Source organism: Eleginops maclovinus, chromosome 17 (genome assembly GCF_036324505.1).
Source record: "Eleginops maclovinus isolate JMC-PN-2008 ecotype Puerto Natales chromosome 17, JC_Emac_rtc_rv5, whole genome shotgun sequence".
Taxonomy (NCBI): Eukaryota; Metazoa; Chordata; class Actinopteri; order Perciformes; family Eleginopidae; genus Eleginops; species Eleginops maclovinus.
Window position 1 is genome coordinate 508,609 of NC_086365.1, and position 15,752 is coordinate 524,360.

Genomic DNA, 15,752 nt, shown 5'->3' on the forward strand with positions numbered 1-15,752 from the left:
TGGGTTTAAAGAGTGAAAACGTACAATTTCAACAAGCCTTCTGAAGCTGCACTCAGGAGAGAGAATCTAGATGGAGGTTACTGTTGGGGAAATATTTCCCAGGGCCCATAACCTTGACCCAGTTTCTCTGTTCCTCCTGCCGTCCTGAGTTCAGGCCTGAGACCTTGGGCTGCTCTCAGTGTTTGACAGAACACCCGCCGACCTGCAGCACTTCTTATTTAGAACCCCCCCCCCCCCCCCCCCCCCAAATACCAAGAGGGAAATTAAACTCATACAACCCCCACATTACTCCTCCTCAGTGTGTGTAATAATGGACATAATATGAGAGCTTCCTTAGACACCAACTGCTTCTCAATACATCATCAATACAACCTGTGGAGATTAGGTTTAATGTCTGCCCTCAGACACTTTTCAAATTACAGATAGACAATAGATGAAACCCTCTTTATTAGTCACACACATGCACACACAGTGAAATCCTATTACTAGGATGGGTGGGCAGCTCTTGTACAGAGCCCGGGGAGCTATGGGGTGTCCGGTGCCTTGCTCAACCTTGCTCAGACCATATTTTAAGTTTGTTTGGGGCCTTGAACCGGCGACCCTACAATTCCCAGTCCAAACCCATACTGACTGAGCCACTGCCAGGACGTGAAAATACTCCATGATTCATATTTTGTTTAACATAGAAATAAAGAAATAACAGGGAAGACTCTTAAAGTCTGGAATCAGCTGTTGTCCCTGGTTGACAGATTATTCGCCCTGCCCAGAGCAGATCATGGACGAGCTTCAGAGCGGGGAGTCTGGGTGTTTGTGGTACTTACTGTGGTAATTACTGACAGCCTTGTTCTGTTTCAAAGTTGCTATCTATCTATCTAATTTGTAGTACATCAAATGTCAGATGTTGTGCACAGACATCTTCAGCTTCAGTAGGAATGTGAAGACACTAGCAAAGGTAGACGTTTTAGGGAACATAGACAAAGCTGATTTTTTGGGGGCTGGATGGGATTTTTTAAGCAACTTCTTGGAACCATATGGTTCATATTGATGCTTTCAGTCGGTTTTCAAACACTGCTTGGCGGTAATAACAAGGCTCCCTGTTTTTACCACTGACACACCAGCAGAGAGCCATGTCTGCTGAGTGTGTGGTCTCACACTCTGACAGAGACGGTAAATAACAGCTCAGGCTGGGGGACATTTACACACTGTATGTCTGCGGTGAGTGGGACTAAATCACAGGAAATGCACAGTAGTAGGAACATAACAAAGTGAGGAAGAAATGTTTGGGCTGATGGGCTAGTAATTTACTCTATGATGAAATCAGGAGGAGAGGAGGAGGGGAGAGGAGGAGGAGATGAGGTGAAGAGGGGAGGAGGAGAGGTTTTTGTTTTTTAAAGCCCCTTTCTTAAACTATTGCACAGACACGTCATACAACTTCCACCTCGTCACCTAATGGAAGAAAACAACAAACAGAAAAAATAACATAGAATAACACAAACAGCCTGTAAACAATCCAAAAACACTGGAGGAGGAGAGAGGAGGGTCTGCAGCTACTAAATCATCTCTGATTTATGTGAATTCATTCTTTTTGTGAAACTGCAGTATGAGCAAAAACTCAGCTCATTACGCAAACTCTTTCTCAAGTTGGTACAGAAGTGCAGGCGCTCCTATATGTGCTCTTCTGAAGGTTGTGTGTATTTGTGTGTGTGTGTGTGTGTGTGTGTGTGTGTGTGCTCTGATACAGTGGGCCAGTTTTGCATTGAGAAGCAGAGCTGACCCATATTTCTGGAGTCCTCCATGAACACAGCTGACCGGTGAGAAGAAAGAAGGCAGCGAGAGGGAAAGAAGGAGCAAAAGAGGAAGAATGGTACACACAGAACAATATAAAATGTGTGTGTGGTTGAAAAAATGTCCATAACGAAACACACATGTGGAGTGTGTGTGAATTACACTCCACAGTGTGTGTGTGTGTGTGTGTGTGTGTGTGTGTGTGTGTGTGTGTGTGTGTGTGTGTGTGTGGGTGTGTGTGCTGAGAAATGTAGAACACTGAAGAAGGCCAGACCTGTCACTGAAGCTGCTTGTACAGCAGCCATACTGACAGCACAAACACACTGTTCTCTGTGAGCTATTTTACATGTCTCATCAAAGATTTATGATTTATGGACATCAGCAATAAAAGGGCAGGAGTGGGAACACTGCAGAGGGAAGATGGTGTGGAGAAACTTCAGTTCACTAGGCTCTGCAGAGACCATGTTAGGAATGAGGAAACGTATTTGTGTTTATTAAAAAAGGTACAAGAAAACAAAATAGTAAAAAAAGATATGAAAACCAATAACTTCTCTGTGAGAGCTAAATGGAAGCTGACACTGAAGCTGACACGAAGCAAAGAATGCTGAAGCTGATCTGTTGGACACAATCGTGACACACTGCTGCAGGTTTCAGATCACTGATACACACACCGTATTCTTCTTAACCACCCTCAGTATGACATCATAAACTCACTATGCACTATCACTGTGGGTTTCGTTGATAGCAGAACCAAGGTCTCCACCCCCCCCCCCCTCCCTGAATATGGTGTATACGAACAGGACCTTGGCTTCAGTTATTTTAATGCTGTATATGAACTTGATACTTCTCCAGTGATGACCAGGAGGAAACAGGACAGAGGGAGAGAGCTCAGACTGCCGCTCCCTGCCTGCAGAACGGCTCCATTTACTGATGATTTTGTTCTCCAATATGTCCTGCTGATAACCCTGATTTCCCCCTGACCCACTATAATGAGGACTTGCTTTTTGCACATTGGGGTGAGGTCTGACATCAGACCATTATAGGTGGTTCAGTGTACTCAGGAATGGATGAGGCTGTGACCCGGTGTGACACCCCCTCTCATCATCATCTGTGACCTGCCATTATAAGTCCCTCTGGCTGAGAGGACACAAAGCCCACTCTACTCACACTATGGGACAGTACATTGTCTCCTCTCAGTGCGATGATGTCGTCCATCAGTGTTATGTGGATGATTAAAAAGATATCACGAGCGCAGAATAGATTTGGTTTGTCCAAATTAAATTGTCATTGTGTGAGTAGTGTGTAACTCAAATGTCCCATCATGCTCCTGGATTTCACTATAACAATGCTATAAGATTTATTTTGCATGCAAAGTCAAACAATAAGTGTTCTGCCCACCTTAGTTCATAAGTTTGATGATTAATGAACGTTTCACATTGTCATGGTTTATTGTTTTTAAATGACTTTTATCTTGACACTTTGAGTTAGACAGAAAAAAGGGTACAGGAAGTAGGGGAAAAATGAACAGAAAAGCATGGCACTAAACCATGGATGTATAATAGGAACGTGATACAGCGTTGGAGGCGGGACCTAGTTCATATCTATTAGAGCTGCTCATTGACCTCTTAGTTTACCACCATAATATACTCCATTACTCTTGTTATGTTCATCCAAAGTGCATATTAAAGCATCCACCTACATGCTCACGTATCTGTCTCTCTCCTGCAGGCTCTCCTCCTCTCTCCTGGAGAAATGAAGGTTGTAAAAGATACTTGAAATGAAAGTCTTCTCATCTTCAATATCAGATATATGAACACAATGTTTCTGAAGAAGGTGCACTTTATCAAGGTTTGTAAAACACTTGAAGACGCTGCTTTAAAATCCCATCCAGCCACAATACAATCTGCTTCCCATATCTCTATGTTCCCTAAAATCTTTGCTATGCTGCCTTGTGTGTTCAAAGTTTGTCTCCAACACTCTCATCCCCAGAAGACTAAAGAGTTGTGACCATCTCCTCATTAGGCTAAAAAACCTCCTCTTGACATTAGGCCAGAGCCGTTCATTATAACGGCAATCTCAAATGAGAAAAAGTATTTCTGTAGTGTCCTGTGCTACAGCCTGACAGAGGAGTGTCTGCTCTCCATGTAATGCGTGCTGTGGAGTTATTACAGTGATTACTCTTAACACCCAGAGGACCATGTCCTAAAGAAAGAGCAGGTTCATGCTTTTGACAAGCGGGTTAATATTTCATGAGGTGTGTGAATGTAGCGTAAGAGATTCCCTTTTTGAGGAGTTAAAGGGAGTCAGGAATCCTCGCAGATATTTATTCACTTCAGAACTAAGATTACCACCAAGCTGAGCATTAAAACCTGCCAGAGAAAGAGAAACCAGGAGACGGACAGGAGAGTTCATTCAACCTTTGATATAAGAAATAAAGTTTCCATTCGGCTCATAATGAAAGGTAACACATTTTATGACACAAATGGAAAGTGTCTTTTAAAGTGAAAACTGTTGATGACTGTCAGCTAATGTGCCTCCACTTGAACACAAAGACAGTAAAATGTGTCCACAGGACGCCTCTGTATTCATCCTGTTCTTTCCTGAGAGGAGGCAAGCATTTTGTACACCCTCTGATTTTGTCCTACAAATATAATGAAAAGTGAAAAATGGAGGGACAGTTAACTCATTTTTTAAAATGTATTGTTCATATTTTCATTTTAGGCACAATGCCACATTGCTTTAGTATCCTCTGCTGTCACTAGAGACAAAATCCCTCATCTGCTCCGTGAGAATCAAAGTTAAATGCTACCGTCTCTGCTCAGCCTTTCCCTCCATGCATCATGTATGAGTTTAATTTAGTGTATGGATGAAAATGAAATGGTATTGAATATGCTGTATTACAATATAACAGTTGGACAGAACAATGACAGAGATGCTAATGATATCATGAGAGTCACTGTCAAGACATTCAGATTCATCCGAAATATAAGATCTAACCAAGATAGACACTGAGAGACAAACAAGCAAGAGGACAGCCAGAGAGAGGACAGGCAGAGAGAAAGACAGAGAGAGAACAGACAGACAGAGAAAACAGACAGACAGAGAGACAGGTAGAGAGAGGAGAGACAGGCAGAGAGACAGACAGAGAGAGACAGGCAGAGAGACAGACAGAGAGAGACAGGCAGAGAGACAGACAGAGAGAGACAGGCAGAGAGACAGAAAGAGACAGACAGAGAGAGAACAGACAGACAGAGAAACAGGTAGAGAGAGGAGAGACAGGCAGAGAGACAGACAGAGAGAGACAGGCAGAGAGACAGACAGAGAGAGACAGGCAGAGAGACAGAAAGATACAGACAGAGAGAGAACAGACAGACAGAGAGAGACAGGAAGAGAGACAGACAGAGAGAGAACAGGCAGAGAGAGACAGGCAGAGAGAGGACAGACAGAGAGAGACAGGCAGAGAGACAGACAGAGAGACAGACACAGAGAGAACAGACAGACAGAGACAGGTAGAGAGAACCGACAGAGAGAGAGACAAGCAGAGAGAAGACAGACGGGGACAGACAGGCAGAGAGACAGAAGTTGTTCTGCTGCCAAAAGAAAAGCAAGGCCCACTAGTCAATGCTACTGTATGTGGTTAAAAATAGAATCTTTTCCAAATAGTATGACGTGTGAATCAAAGAGTGAAGTGAAGAATAATGATGAATCGCAAATTAATCGCACATTATTTATCAGTTCTAAATGTAGCTTAAAAAGGATATTTTTCAAGTTTTTGTAGGTGGATAAATATGATTGCTTTATAATTAATCGTAAATTATGATTATAATAAATAAACAATGTTTATTTATGCTTGTCTCTCTAAACAATGTTTATTTATTATAAGTTATAATGTTATAATAATAATAATAATAATAATTATTATTATTATTATTATTATTAATTATAAATAATGTAATTACATTTATTCAAGACAGGAAACATCATTGTTATTGCAACTAAGTTATGAATCTTGGTGGTCGTTTTGACTCTAGCAGAGCCTCATCCTCCACAGTGTTCACTGACCTACAGTCTGTAGCCACCATTTAGTTATTATGTTGTCCTCTGTGGGGTCCCTGAATCAGCGCTATGCTTGGTCAGCGAGTGATATTTAAAACTCGGCGTACTCCGGAGGAAGCTTAATTCACTTTGCAGCACGTACATCACCTCTTTCTTTTCGAGAAAACCACCCGGCACGACTTTATAGCTCAACTTTCCATTCAAAAGTGACTTTTCTTTCTCCACTTGTAGTGTGTTTCTGCTGTGATCCACAACGTTACCATGGTTTCCTGATATTTTCTTAAACTACGGAGCGGGCCGAGGGTCAGAAAATGCACACGCGTTAAAAAAAATAGTTCCGTAACTGACAGCCCTACTTTACACACAATGCAGCGTTGGGCAGTTGTAGGGTTTTAGTCATATCCTGCATTATTCATGTTTTTGTAATCAAACCTTTAGTTGTTGATGGTTATTTGTGGGAGACAGAGTTGGACCGACTGATTTGGCTTCAAATCTTATTAAACTTTTGATCAGAAAATGCAATTGTTATTTTATTATTAATGAATGAAGTGAACTCTGTACGTTGGACCTGATAGAAGGCTAAACAAATCAGAGCCTATCATTACAAAGCTCATTTTCCTGATGCTTGTTAATGAAACAGCAGCCCAGACACTATAGCCTGGGGAGGAGCGGTTGCTGGTTCAAAATAATATTTAGTTTTGCATGTTAAGCCTTCCACATGGTTCCTTTCTGCTCATATGAATATGAAATAGAGAAGAGTAAAAGCTCTATCCCTCTCCTCTGCTCGGCACGGCGCTGTGTTCCCTTACAGAGCGGGATGAACGGCGCTCTTGTCCAGTGTGTGAGAGTCAGTGTTGGAGGAACGCCTAGCATTCATCAGCTGTGCCACCGCCTGGAGTTTAACCCTGTGCTGACAGGGGTCTGGGGGAGAGCAGCAAATGTGCAGGCAGATATCTTAAAGTTATCCCAGAGTACAGAGACCGGCTGCATGATGAAGCTTCAGGTTTTTCTGACAACCAATTATGTACAAATATATTATAAATGTTATACATTGGCACACTAACAGGTCTTCAGGCTAGGCTAAAAACAGACTCATCAGTTGCTAAAATTATGTAAAGTGAAAAACAGGACCAATTTTAGATATTGATCCATTCTATTCCATGGCAGTATAATAAACCACTGGAGTGCCTTTTTAACAAACAGTATGATGAACATCTGGCAGGGAATGCACCAGGTTGATGGGAAATATTTTCATTGACATTATCTTCATGAGTTCACCCACTGAGGAAAAAACAGAGGTCATCAGAGAGCAGCTAACAGGACCTCAACCAGAACCATCATGGATGGTTTTTATCAGAACATCAGCGGCGGTGTGGCAGTGTCAGCAGTCCCTATGTAGTCACCACCTGAGGTTAGGAGGTGTAGAGGTCAGTATGTTCTCTGGTCATCTGAATAAAATGTATTTGCATGCAGCAGCCCAGGAGCTGGAACAATGGTAAAAAGACTCCATCACTCTCTGCACTGTGCTGTCATCAGGATGGTCATCATGGGATATTTAAGATGTGTTAAAATACTCTGTTCTCTTGGACTGCATTCCTCATTGACCTCAATATTCAAACTGCTTCCTATCAGTCCTCCAAAGCTAGAACACATTCACCCCAGGATAACCCCCCCCCCCCCCACACACACACACACACACACACACACACACACACACACACACACACACACACACACACACACACACACACACACACACACACACACACACACACACACACACACACACACACACACACACACACAGAAGCAGTCAATCTAAACTAATGAAGTAACAGACAGCATCCGTCACTGTCCCCTCTCTGAGACATGTCTCTACACACTCACAGACACATAGGACTCATTTTCTCTATGCACCACACATACTGGGGTGCAGTTCAGCGAGGGTTTTAGTTTTTTGGAGCTTTATCTCAGCCAGTACGGTTCACTTGTTGGTATTTATATATTCATCATTTTTACTTGACGACTACACTCCTCCGGCTTCCTTGTGTCTTTCTGTATCTGTCTCATAATCCTCTCTCTTCTCTTCATGCTGGGAACCAAAAGAAAAACAGAACATAGTCCAGATAGGAGGGTGGGGCAGTTCTCCTATTACACCCCCGACCTGCAGCCGCCCAGATGGAGGAGAAGATAAATATGCATATTGTGACAGAAAAAAAGTTTTTCTGTGTGCCTCTGACATCACTGAGTTATAATGTGAGGACACTCCCAGATGACACACACCCTTGGTCTTACTCCACAAACACAGGGCTGAGTTCAGGGCCAGGAACACAGCAGGGTTGGGAGGAGAACGCTTCAAGAAATGTTTTGGAATGGAAGACGAGCCGTTCCTCCTGCTGCCAGCGGGACAGACCATACAAACCCAACCGACCACAGATGGAAAAGTCAATAATTATGTTTGGAATGTTTATTTTTTCTGCTGATAAAGTAATATCTGTAAGGTCGCTCAGGTCAGGCCATCTAGCTGAGCAGGAGAAAACAGACTGGAGCCTCAGTCCTCCAGAAACACCAGGAGAGATGTATCTGCTCTCTTATACGGCTGAGGGTCAGCTGGTGTTTGGGGTTTCCCTCCTGGTCTCCGAGTCTCTGTAGCATTCCTAAACACAGGGAAGCTGGTCTCTCACTATGATAAGAACACATTTGTCTTCAAGGACAGACAGTGTGAGGATGGTATATGCTTTCAGGGATGACAAACAGACTAAACATCACTATCTTTGCCCCATCACTCTCAAACTTAACACTATCCTCCAGCTCTGACCCTTTAGCTACAGCTCATTGAAACCAAAGCTCTCCTGCAGTTACAACCACCGTGGACATTCCTTCACTTATGGACTAACCATATGCCAACATGATATGAGCACACACGAAGGCCAAATATATCAGATCCTGCAAGTCAACTCAATATTAAAAATGATGTCCAACGCTTAGACACAAACAGTTTGAGAGACTTCCCTGTGGCAGGAGATTGAGGGTCATCAGGACTAAAACCTCAAACCATTAAAACTGTTTCCTCCAATCTGAAGCTGGTCTCAACAAGGCCACAGACCCCCACTGACCCCGACAGATCCCAACATCAGCAACAAAAACATCTGAAAAACTGGGATTTTAAGGATTTGCACAGGCACCATAATGTGTTCTAAATCAGGGGGTAAAGGTTCAATCCCATACACTGCCAAATTGCTCCCAGAGAAGTGTGGGTAAGGCACGATATAATGTAACGGAAGGACAGAACAACAGTCTTTTCATTTGGAGGACTTGTTGGTCCAGTTGTTCCTATGATTGAGGTTTTGTGGGGATAAAGCACCGGAATAATGAGGAAAATATCATGCCTTGGGTTTAAATCAGCTATTGTTCTGATCTTACAGAACATGTGTTGCCAATGGACATGGACCTAAATGAAGGGCTAAAGTTTTACTGAAATGAAAATAAATATTAAAGAGTTAGTCCGTGGTAGTGACAGGAAACAGATCTGTGACTTCCAAAGATGTGAAATGAAGAGGGATGGTGCCGTCTCTGCAGCCTGATCTAAATCAGCTCTGGGTTGTGACCAGCAGAGGCTTAAACCAGGATATGGAGATAGTTATCCAGAGCTGCCAACATTGTGTTTTCGAAAATAGTAGCAAGCCGAGCGGAGCGAGGCAAATTTTTTTTCAAAGCCGGGGGTCCGAGGTCCGCCGAAGCCCCCTGAATGCCCCCTTATTTCATTTTTACTTTACTTATTTCTATTTATCTTTTGTATTCAACTGTTATTATTTTATTGTAAATTGTATGTATATATAGTTCCCTATTCCTTTTCCTATCACCCTGCTGCTATAACATGTGCAATTCCCTTACAGGATTAATAAAAGTTATCTTATCTTATCAGAAGCCAGAGACTTTACATGCTCTGAGATGCAATCTAGGTCATATTAGGACATGTTTTTCGTGTATAATTTCTCCTTTTCCCTGTACTGTTGCACAGAATTAAACACCAACATACCCAAAAAAATATTTTTATCAACCGAACAGAATTCATCATGAAACAATACTGAACAATAACACATGAAAAACCTTTACACAGCCTTTTTTTAGAACAGAGTTCAACTCAAGGGAACCTTTGGCTGTGACATGACCATCTCATCAACCTCTCACTTTAGATGGTCATAGGTTGCTGACTTGGCCTTGGCAAGAGTTGTCTTGGAGTACGCCTGCTTGTAGCAGACAGACCCCTTTGCCACCATGAATTGTTTGTGGGTAATGAGGTTACTCAGGGTCTCCATTCCCATACTAGGTCTGAACTCCGTTCTGTTTTTTGTGACAAGACTGAAGATGCGTTCGCAGTCTGCATTGGAATGGAAGATGCAGAGGATAGCCAGCATTACCTTGCAGAGTAAAGGGTACTTGAGATGGCCATTTCCATCCTTCAGCTGACTCATCAGGTGCCACTGTGTGTCTGGTCTGTCACAGCTGGTGATGCTTTCTGGCAGAGCATCGGTTTGGTAGGTCATGAATTGACCCTCAAGCTTGTCCATCTCCTCAGCACTCATCTTCAAGCAGGGGAATCTGCCTGTGAAGTACCTCACAGAATTGAAGTCTGCGCTGTCCCGTGCAGACATGTCAGCCACAGAAGCATTCCTTATCACTGGGTCATCATAGGGAAACTTCTTCACCATGTACTCAACAGCCTTCATGTAGAATGCCCGCACAGCGCTGAAGACCTGGGCAAGCTGCAGCTCCTCAAGCTCAGGGTGATCTCTTATGAAGTCTCTGGTGTTTTGCCCAATGAACAAGGTCTCATTGCTCTTCTGGTTGCTTGGTTCCCTGAATGGTACCTGGTGAACCTTAGCAGCTGCATTGATCACCTGAGGCTTCACAAATCGGTTCAAGAGATTCTTCAGCTGTGTGGTCAAAGTCCTGTGTAGTATTTGTATGCAGGGTTTGTCTAGCTGCAGCAGAGTGTTGGCCTCATCAAATATCGGCAGGACCGCACTTAGAAAGTAGCAGTAAAGATGGAATGTTGGGTCCTGCAGATGTTGACATGCCCTCTGCACTCTCTGTTGTGCCCCTGTCTTGGGCTGAGTGGCTCCAGTGCTAGATGTATTGGGCTGAGTGGGTGCAGTGCTAGATGTCTTGGGCTGAGTGGGTGCAGTGCTAGATGTTTTGGGCTGAGTGGGTGTAGTGGTAGATGTCTTGGGCTGAGTGTGTGCAGCGCTAGATGTCTTGGGCTGAGTGGGTGCAGTGCTAGATGTCTTGGGCTGAGTGGGTGCAGTGCTAGATGTCTTGGGCCGAGTGGGTGCAGCGCTAGATGTGTTGGGCTTTGCCGTTGCAGTCTTGGGCTGTGTGGTTGCAGCTGCTGGTGTTTTCTTTCCCTGACAGAATTTGGCTAGGTTTTGTTGGCGAAAGAGATAGCCTGCAAATCAAACTGAGAATTGTCCTTGCTGCCGCTACTGTGGGTTGATGTGTCCTTGCTAACACTGTGGGTGGACTTGTCCTTGCTGCTGCTCTGCGTGGTCTTGTCCTTGCTGCTGCTCTGCGTGGTCTTGTCCTTGCTGCTGCTCTGCGTGGTCTTGTCCTTGCTGCTGTGCCCAGACTGTTCTGACTCCTGGCGATGCATTTATCTAAAGAGAGCCACCTCGTACTTACATGTTTAACAATCTTTCTCATTTCCACTCCACACAGATCCTGAAATTTCTTCAGTCCCTGTTTCCTCTTGCTGGATTTGTCTAGGTAGAAGTATATGTCCACCAGCAGCTCTTCAATGGACACTGGAAGCTGAGCAGCAGCTTTTTCTGCAGCTAGATGAATTAGATGGCACGGGCATCCCAGCACATATACTGCACTGTTTTTTTTGTTGATGTAGCCTGCCGTGCCAGCTTTGAGTCCCTGCATCACCATGGCATTATCTGCCCCAAAACTCATGCAGTTGTCCCAGGATATGCTACGTTTCTCAAGTTCATTGTCAATGAGTTTGAATATGTTCTGCCCAGTAGATGCCTCATGACACTCTGGCAAAGATAGGAGTACTGTCAGAACACGCCCAAGTCCTCGATCAAAGTACTTCACAACAAGAGGATACAGCTTACAGTCTCCATAGTCAGTGCTCCCATCCGTGGCTAGGGAGTATGGAGCTGTCCTCATTGCCTCCGTGATCACAGACGCATCCTCCTTGGCAAGAGCTCCAACAATGGCGCTGCTCTTTGTGCGACCAGACCCATACTTTCCTGCAATTGCAATCACAAAAATATTGCATTGTATTATCATGATTATACTCTAGATTACACAGAATTGCAGAATTACAATCATGATATTAATCCTCTGTAGAGTAAGTTGGCCTAGGCTATTTTTTTTTCACCTTTACATAAAATGAAAAATGTTTATTAGAATGATACAGTATCAGTAGGCTATAAATTAGCAATGATTAATTTGCAAGATTTAAATCAGATTATCAACCAGGGCAGTACTGTAACTGTTTTATATAGTCTGTACAGATTGTAGAGTGTATTGTGACAGTATACAGATATAAATCTATGCCTATGAATGCTTGAGATGAATTGAGGCTATTTGTCATTTGAGCCTTACCAGCGATTTTCGAGTCCGGAAACATCTTTTTCACCAGTGGCCCGATGTGGTCGGCCACCGCGATCGGGATGTTGTGTTCCACCAGAAAGTCCACAGCGAGCACTTCGGCATTTATGACACTGGTGTCACTGTCAACCGTAAAGAAGCCCGCGATGGGCCTTGTAGCTTCCACTGCCGCCTTGTATGACGTGTGTTTAGCAGTCCTGATGTGCTTTTCAACGTCGTGTCGGCCCCCATGCCTCACGCTAAAATCTGTCTTACACAACATACAGTAAGCGTGGAAGTCGTCCAGCCTCGACCGGGTGATGGTCGGCCATTCTGCGTTATATTCTAGCTTGAAGCGCTGTTCAGAAATTCGCCGCTTTTTCAGCGGAGGACAAGTACGTTCACCATCCATTTTTGATAGACTTCAACTGACAGCTCGCTCCGCGATTTCGCGGGCATAGTGTATTCACGAATTATCATTGGTCCATTAGAAATTAAGATAATAAAAACACAACACATATGTTAAATTATATAATGAAAAAAACCCAGATATTAATATGTTCTACTTATCTGTGCTATAAATGTAATTTTTGTATGATTCCAATGATCTTAAATAATTTTATAACCAAAATAGCTGAATTTGCTCGTGACCTGAGCAGAGGAGACAAGCGGGGTAAGGCAAAGAGCGGCGCCTCACGTCAGATTGAGCAATCCCTCACAAAGCGGAGCTAGTGAGAAATTAGCACCTCCTGTATAATGCCTCCCTGCTCTGTAACAAAGATGCAAGTGAGGAAATATTCCCTCCTGTATAATGCCTCCCTGCTGTGTTACAAAGATGCTTGATGGATTTTACCCCGATATATATATGTAACAGTATGTAACCATAATGATTTACCCCGATGAATCTGCCACAAAATACAACAATGCAAATGCAGACGAATGGAAAGCCACCAGTACGTTTAATTATTAGCCAAGATTACATTGATATCCGAGTGTTTCCGAGGGGATTGTTTAATGTCTGTCATCCATTTAACATCATACAACGTCGTTGTGATCACTTTGAACCCAACGATCTTTTTTTTAATGTATTGGTGAGCTGAGTTTGAGAAATTAAACTGTGCAGCTAAAGTTGTGTTTTTTGGTTGCTATAGTTATCTAGTTGCTATGCTAGCTAGCTCAAGAGACTTAAATAACCTAAACGATTTAAATGGAAGCGTTCAATTCGCATGTAATGATAGCTAGTTATCGAGCTGATGTTATAGTTTCCCCGATTTAACTCATTGTATTTCAATGGGTAAAGGTAAAAATCCTCAGGGTGCCTGTGCATCTTCGCATGAAATAATATATTAGCCTACCAGTTATTAACACGAGTTCTCTAGCTACCAACTGCCAACTCGTTGTACCTATCATAGGTGTGTGTGAAGAATGCTGAGATAAAATATGAAAAACAACCAGTAGTCAATGTGCAAGCTGCCAATTGAATTATGTTTTAATAAACTCTATTGACTTCACATATTTTTCACATATCTGACTCTGAAAGCCAGCTACGAGCTCACCGCACGGCACTGGTCTACATGAATAGAATTCTTCATCAACAGCGGGAGCCAAAACAGCATAGCATCCTGGTAACAGTAGTGAGGGTATTACAAAAAAGAAGTACAGCCGATCCTATTGGCTCTTTGTCAACGCAAGGGACGGATCATAAAACGGCTTGAAAAATAGACTGGATGACTTTGTCCGTCGTCTATTATAAACTAATGTTCCAGATGCCAATCCACCATTGAGTGACAGTAAATCACGTTGTTATCTTCTTTCTTTCTTTATTAAACTTTCTTTACATGCATTTGCTTGTGTGTGTGTGTGTGTGTGTGGTTTCTGAAATAAGGATACAATAATAAGTATTACTAACATTGCATGGCTAACAGATCAACTCAACTTGCAATCTTCTGCAATACAAACTTGGCCACTAGATGGCACTCCAACATAAGGCAATGGCTGTAGCCACAGTAGCTTCTATGAGAAAATGTAGCAGGCACATGTTCATGGAACTATTCATTATTACAGCTAGATTTCTTAACTTAATATCACACATAACCAACAGGGTAAATATTAAGATTCTTCATGTCAAATTCCAACTCAGGGATATTTAAATAGTGCCCATTTGGCAGAATGAGGTTAGCATGACTTGCAGAAATGAGCGCATGGTTAGTTAGCTCTTGCAGCTGCAAACTCTCAACTTCTCCTACATACATCATACATTCTTATAACACAGTCAATACAAAACACATATCAACTTAACAGTACTTACATCTTAATGGACGCACACTAACACAGGTAAACTGGAAATACAGCAGCAGGAACTCACAGCCCTCGTCACCAACTACGGAGACGTTAGATATTGGGCCAAACCATTACATGGACTAATCCAAACTAAAGGGGGGGAAACGGAACAGTCCAAGTGAGAGGGCCTTTTTCACACGGCTTATATGTGAGCTTTAGGGCTGGTTGGATGTCAACACAGGCACGAGGCTGCCAGCTACACGATTCATTTTTCGATTTGTTGGGTAATGCGTAGGATATTCAAGTCAAGCGTAGCGGCGTAATTAGGGCCTGGAAATCGTATCTGCTACGCCAAAATCGTGTATGTTGGCAGCTCTGGTTATCTGATCACAGGTTTGTCCTTGGGCAGTGGGTGACTTATCCTCAGAGCAACACATGGGGATTCCAGGGGACTTAATCCGGCTGTGGCTGTTGGCTATTAAACTGTACAGGCAGCCTCCACCTGAACAGAAAGGGAACCATACTGTTCCCATTAGCAACACCTCACAGTGAAATATGCACTGTCAATGCTTCAACATGGTGGCCATTGGGTAAGTGTAGGAGCTGCTATATTTATATCCATTTCCATTCACAAGCCAACCCCAGACACACCAAGAGGGATTACTGTCAATGTCCAGATCACGCAGATATCCAGAGACCACCAGGATTACGTCTTATAGATCATCTCTGTGAACTAAACCAAGTCTAATCAAGCATTATTTTTATTGTCATTATGGAAACAGGACTGCATAATAATGCAGTTGTATATTACACCATTATGCTACACATTGAAAACAGGACATGAGCAAAACCGTTGTGCATTCATGTTATAAAGTGGATTCTTTAAGTTAGACAGAAGGATGCCTCTTCTCGTTGGTTAAACCTCTTCAACATTGTTGGACGACATGTCCTGCAAACTGAACGACTTGTCCAGCATCGCACTTGCCGACTAAAGAACCACTTGAAAGTCATTAACAAATCCTTTACTT

General features: G+C 43.0%; 2 protein-coding genes across 2 annotated transcripts in view; both read right to left on the bottom strand.

The window, feature by feature from the left end:
- LOC134879434 (pleckstrin homology domain-containing family A member 5-like) overlaps positions 1 to 15,752 on the bottom strand; it is a 166,518-nt gene that overhangs the window by 102,589 nt on the left and 48,177 nt on the right. The window lies entirely within an intron of this gene.
- On the bottom strand, positions 10,029 to 15,100 carry LOC134879144 (uncharacterized). The gene is made up of 3 exons (XM_063905486.1): positions 12,460 to 15,100; positions 11,291 to 12,101; positions 10,029 to 10,869 (listed from the first exon to the last, which is right to left on the bottom strand). The coding sequence occupies exons 1-3, from the start codon at positions 12,854 to 12,856 to the stop codon at positions 10,029 to 10,031; spliced, it is 2,049 nt and encodes a 682-aa protein (XP_063761556.1). The 5' UTR covers positions 12,857 to 15,100.

Coding starts and splice junctions, on each gene's coding strand:
- LOC134879144 (XM_063905486.1), bottom strand. CDS start 12,856: ATGGATGGTGAACGTACTTGTCCTCCGCTGAAAAAGCGGCGAATTTCT. Junction 12,102..12,459: donor TCCGGACTCGAAAATCGCTG/GTAAGGCTCAAA, acceptor TTGCAATTGCAG/GAAAGTATGGGTCTGGTCGC. Junction 10,870..11,290: donor ATTCTCAGTTTGATTTGCAG/GCTATCTCTTTC, acceptor CTACTTTCTAAG/TGCGGTCCTGCCGATATTTG.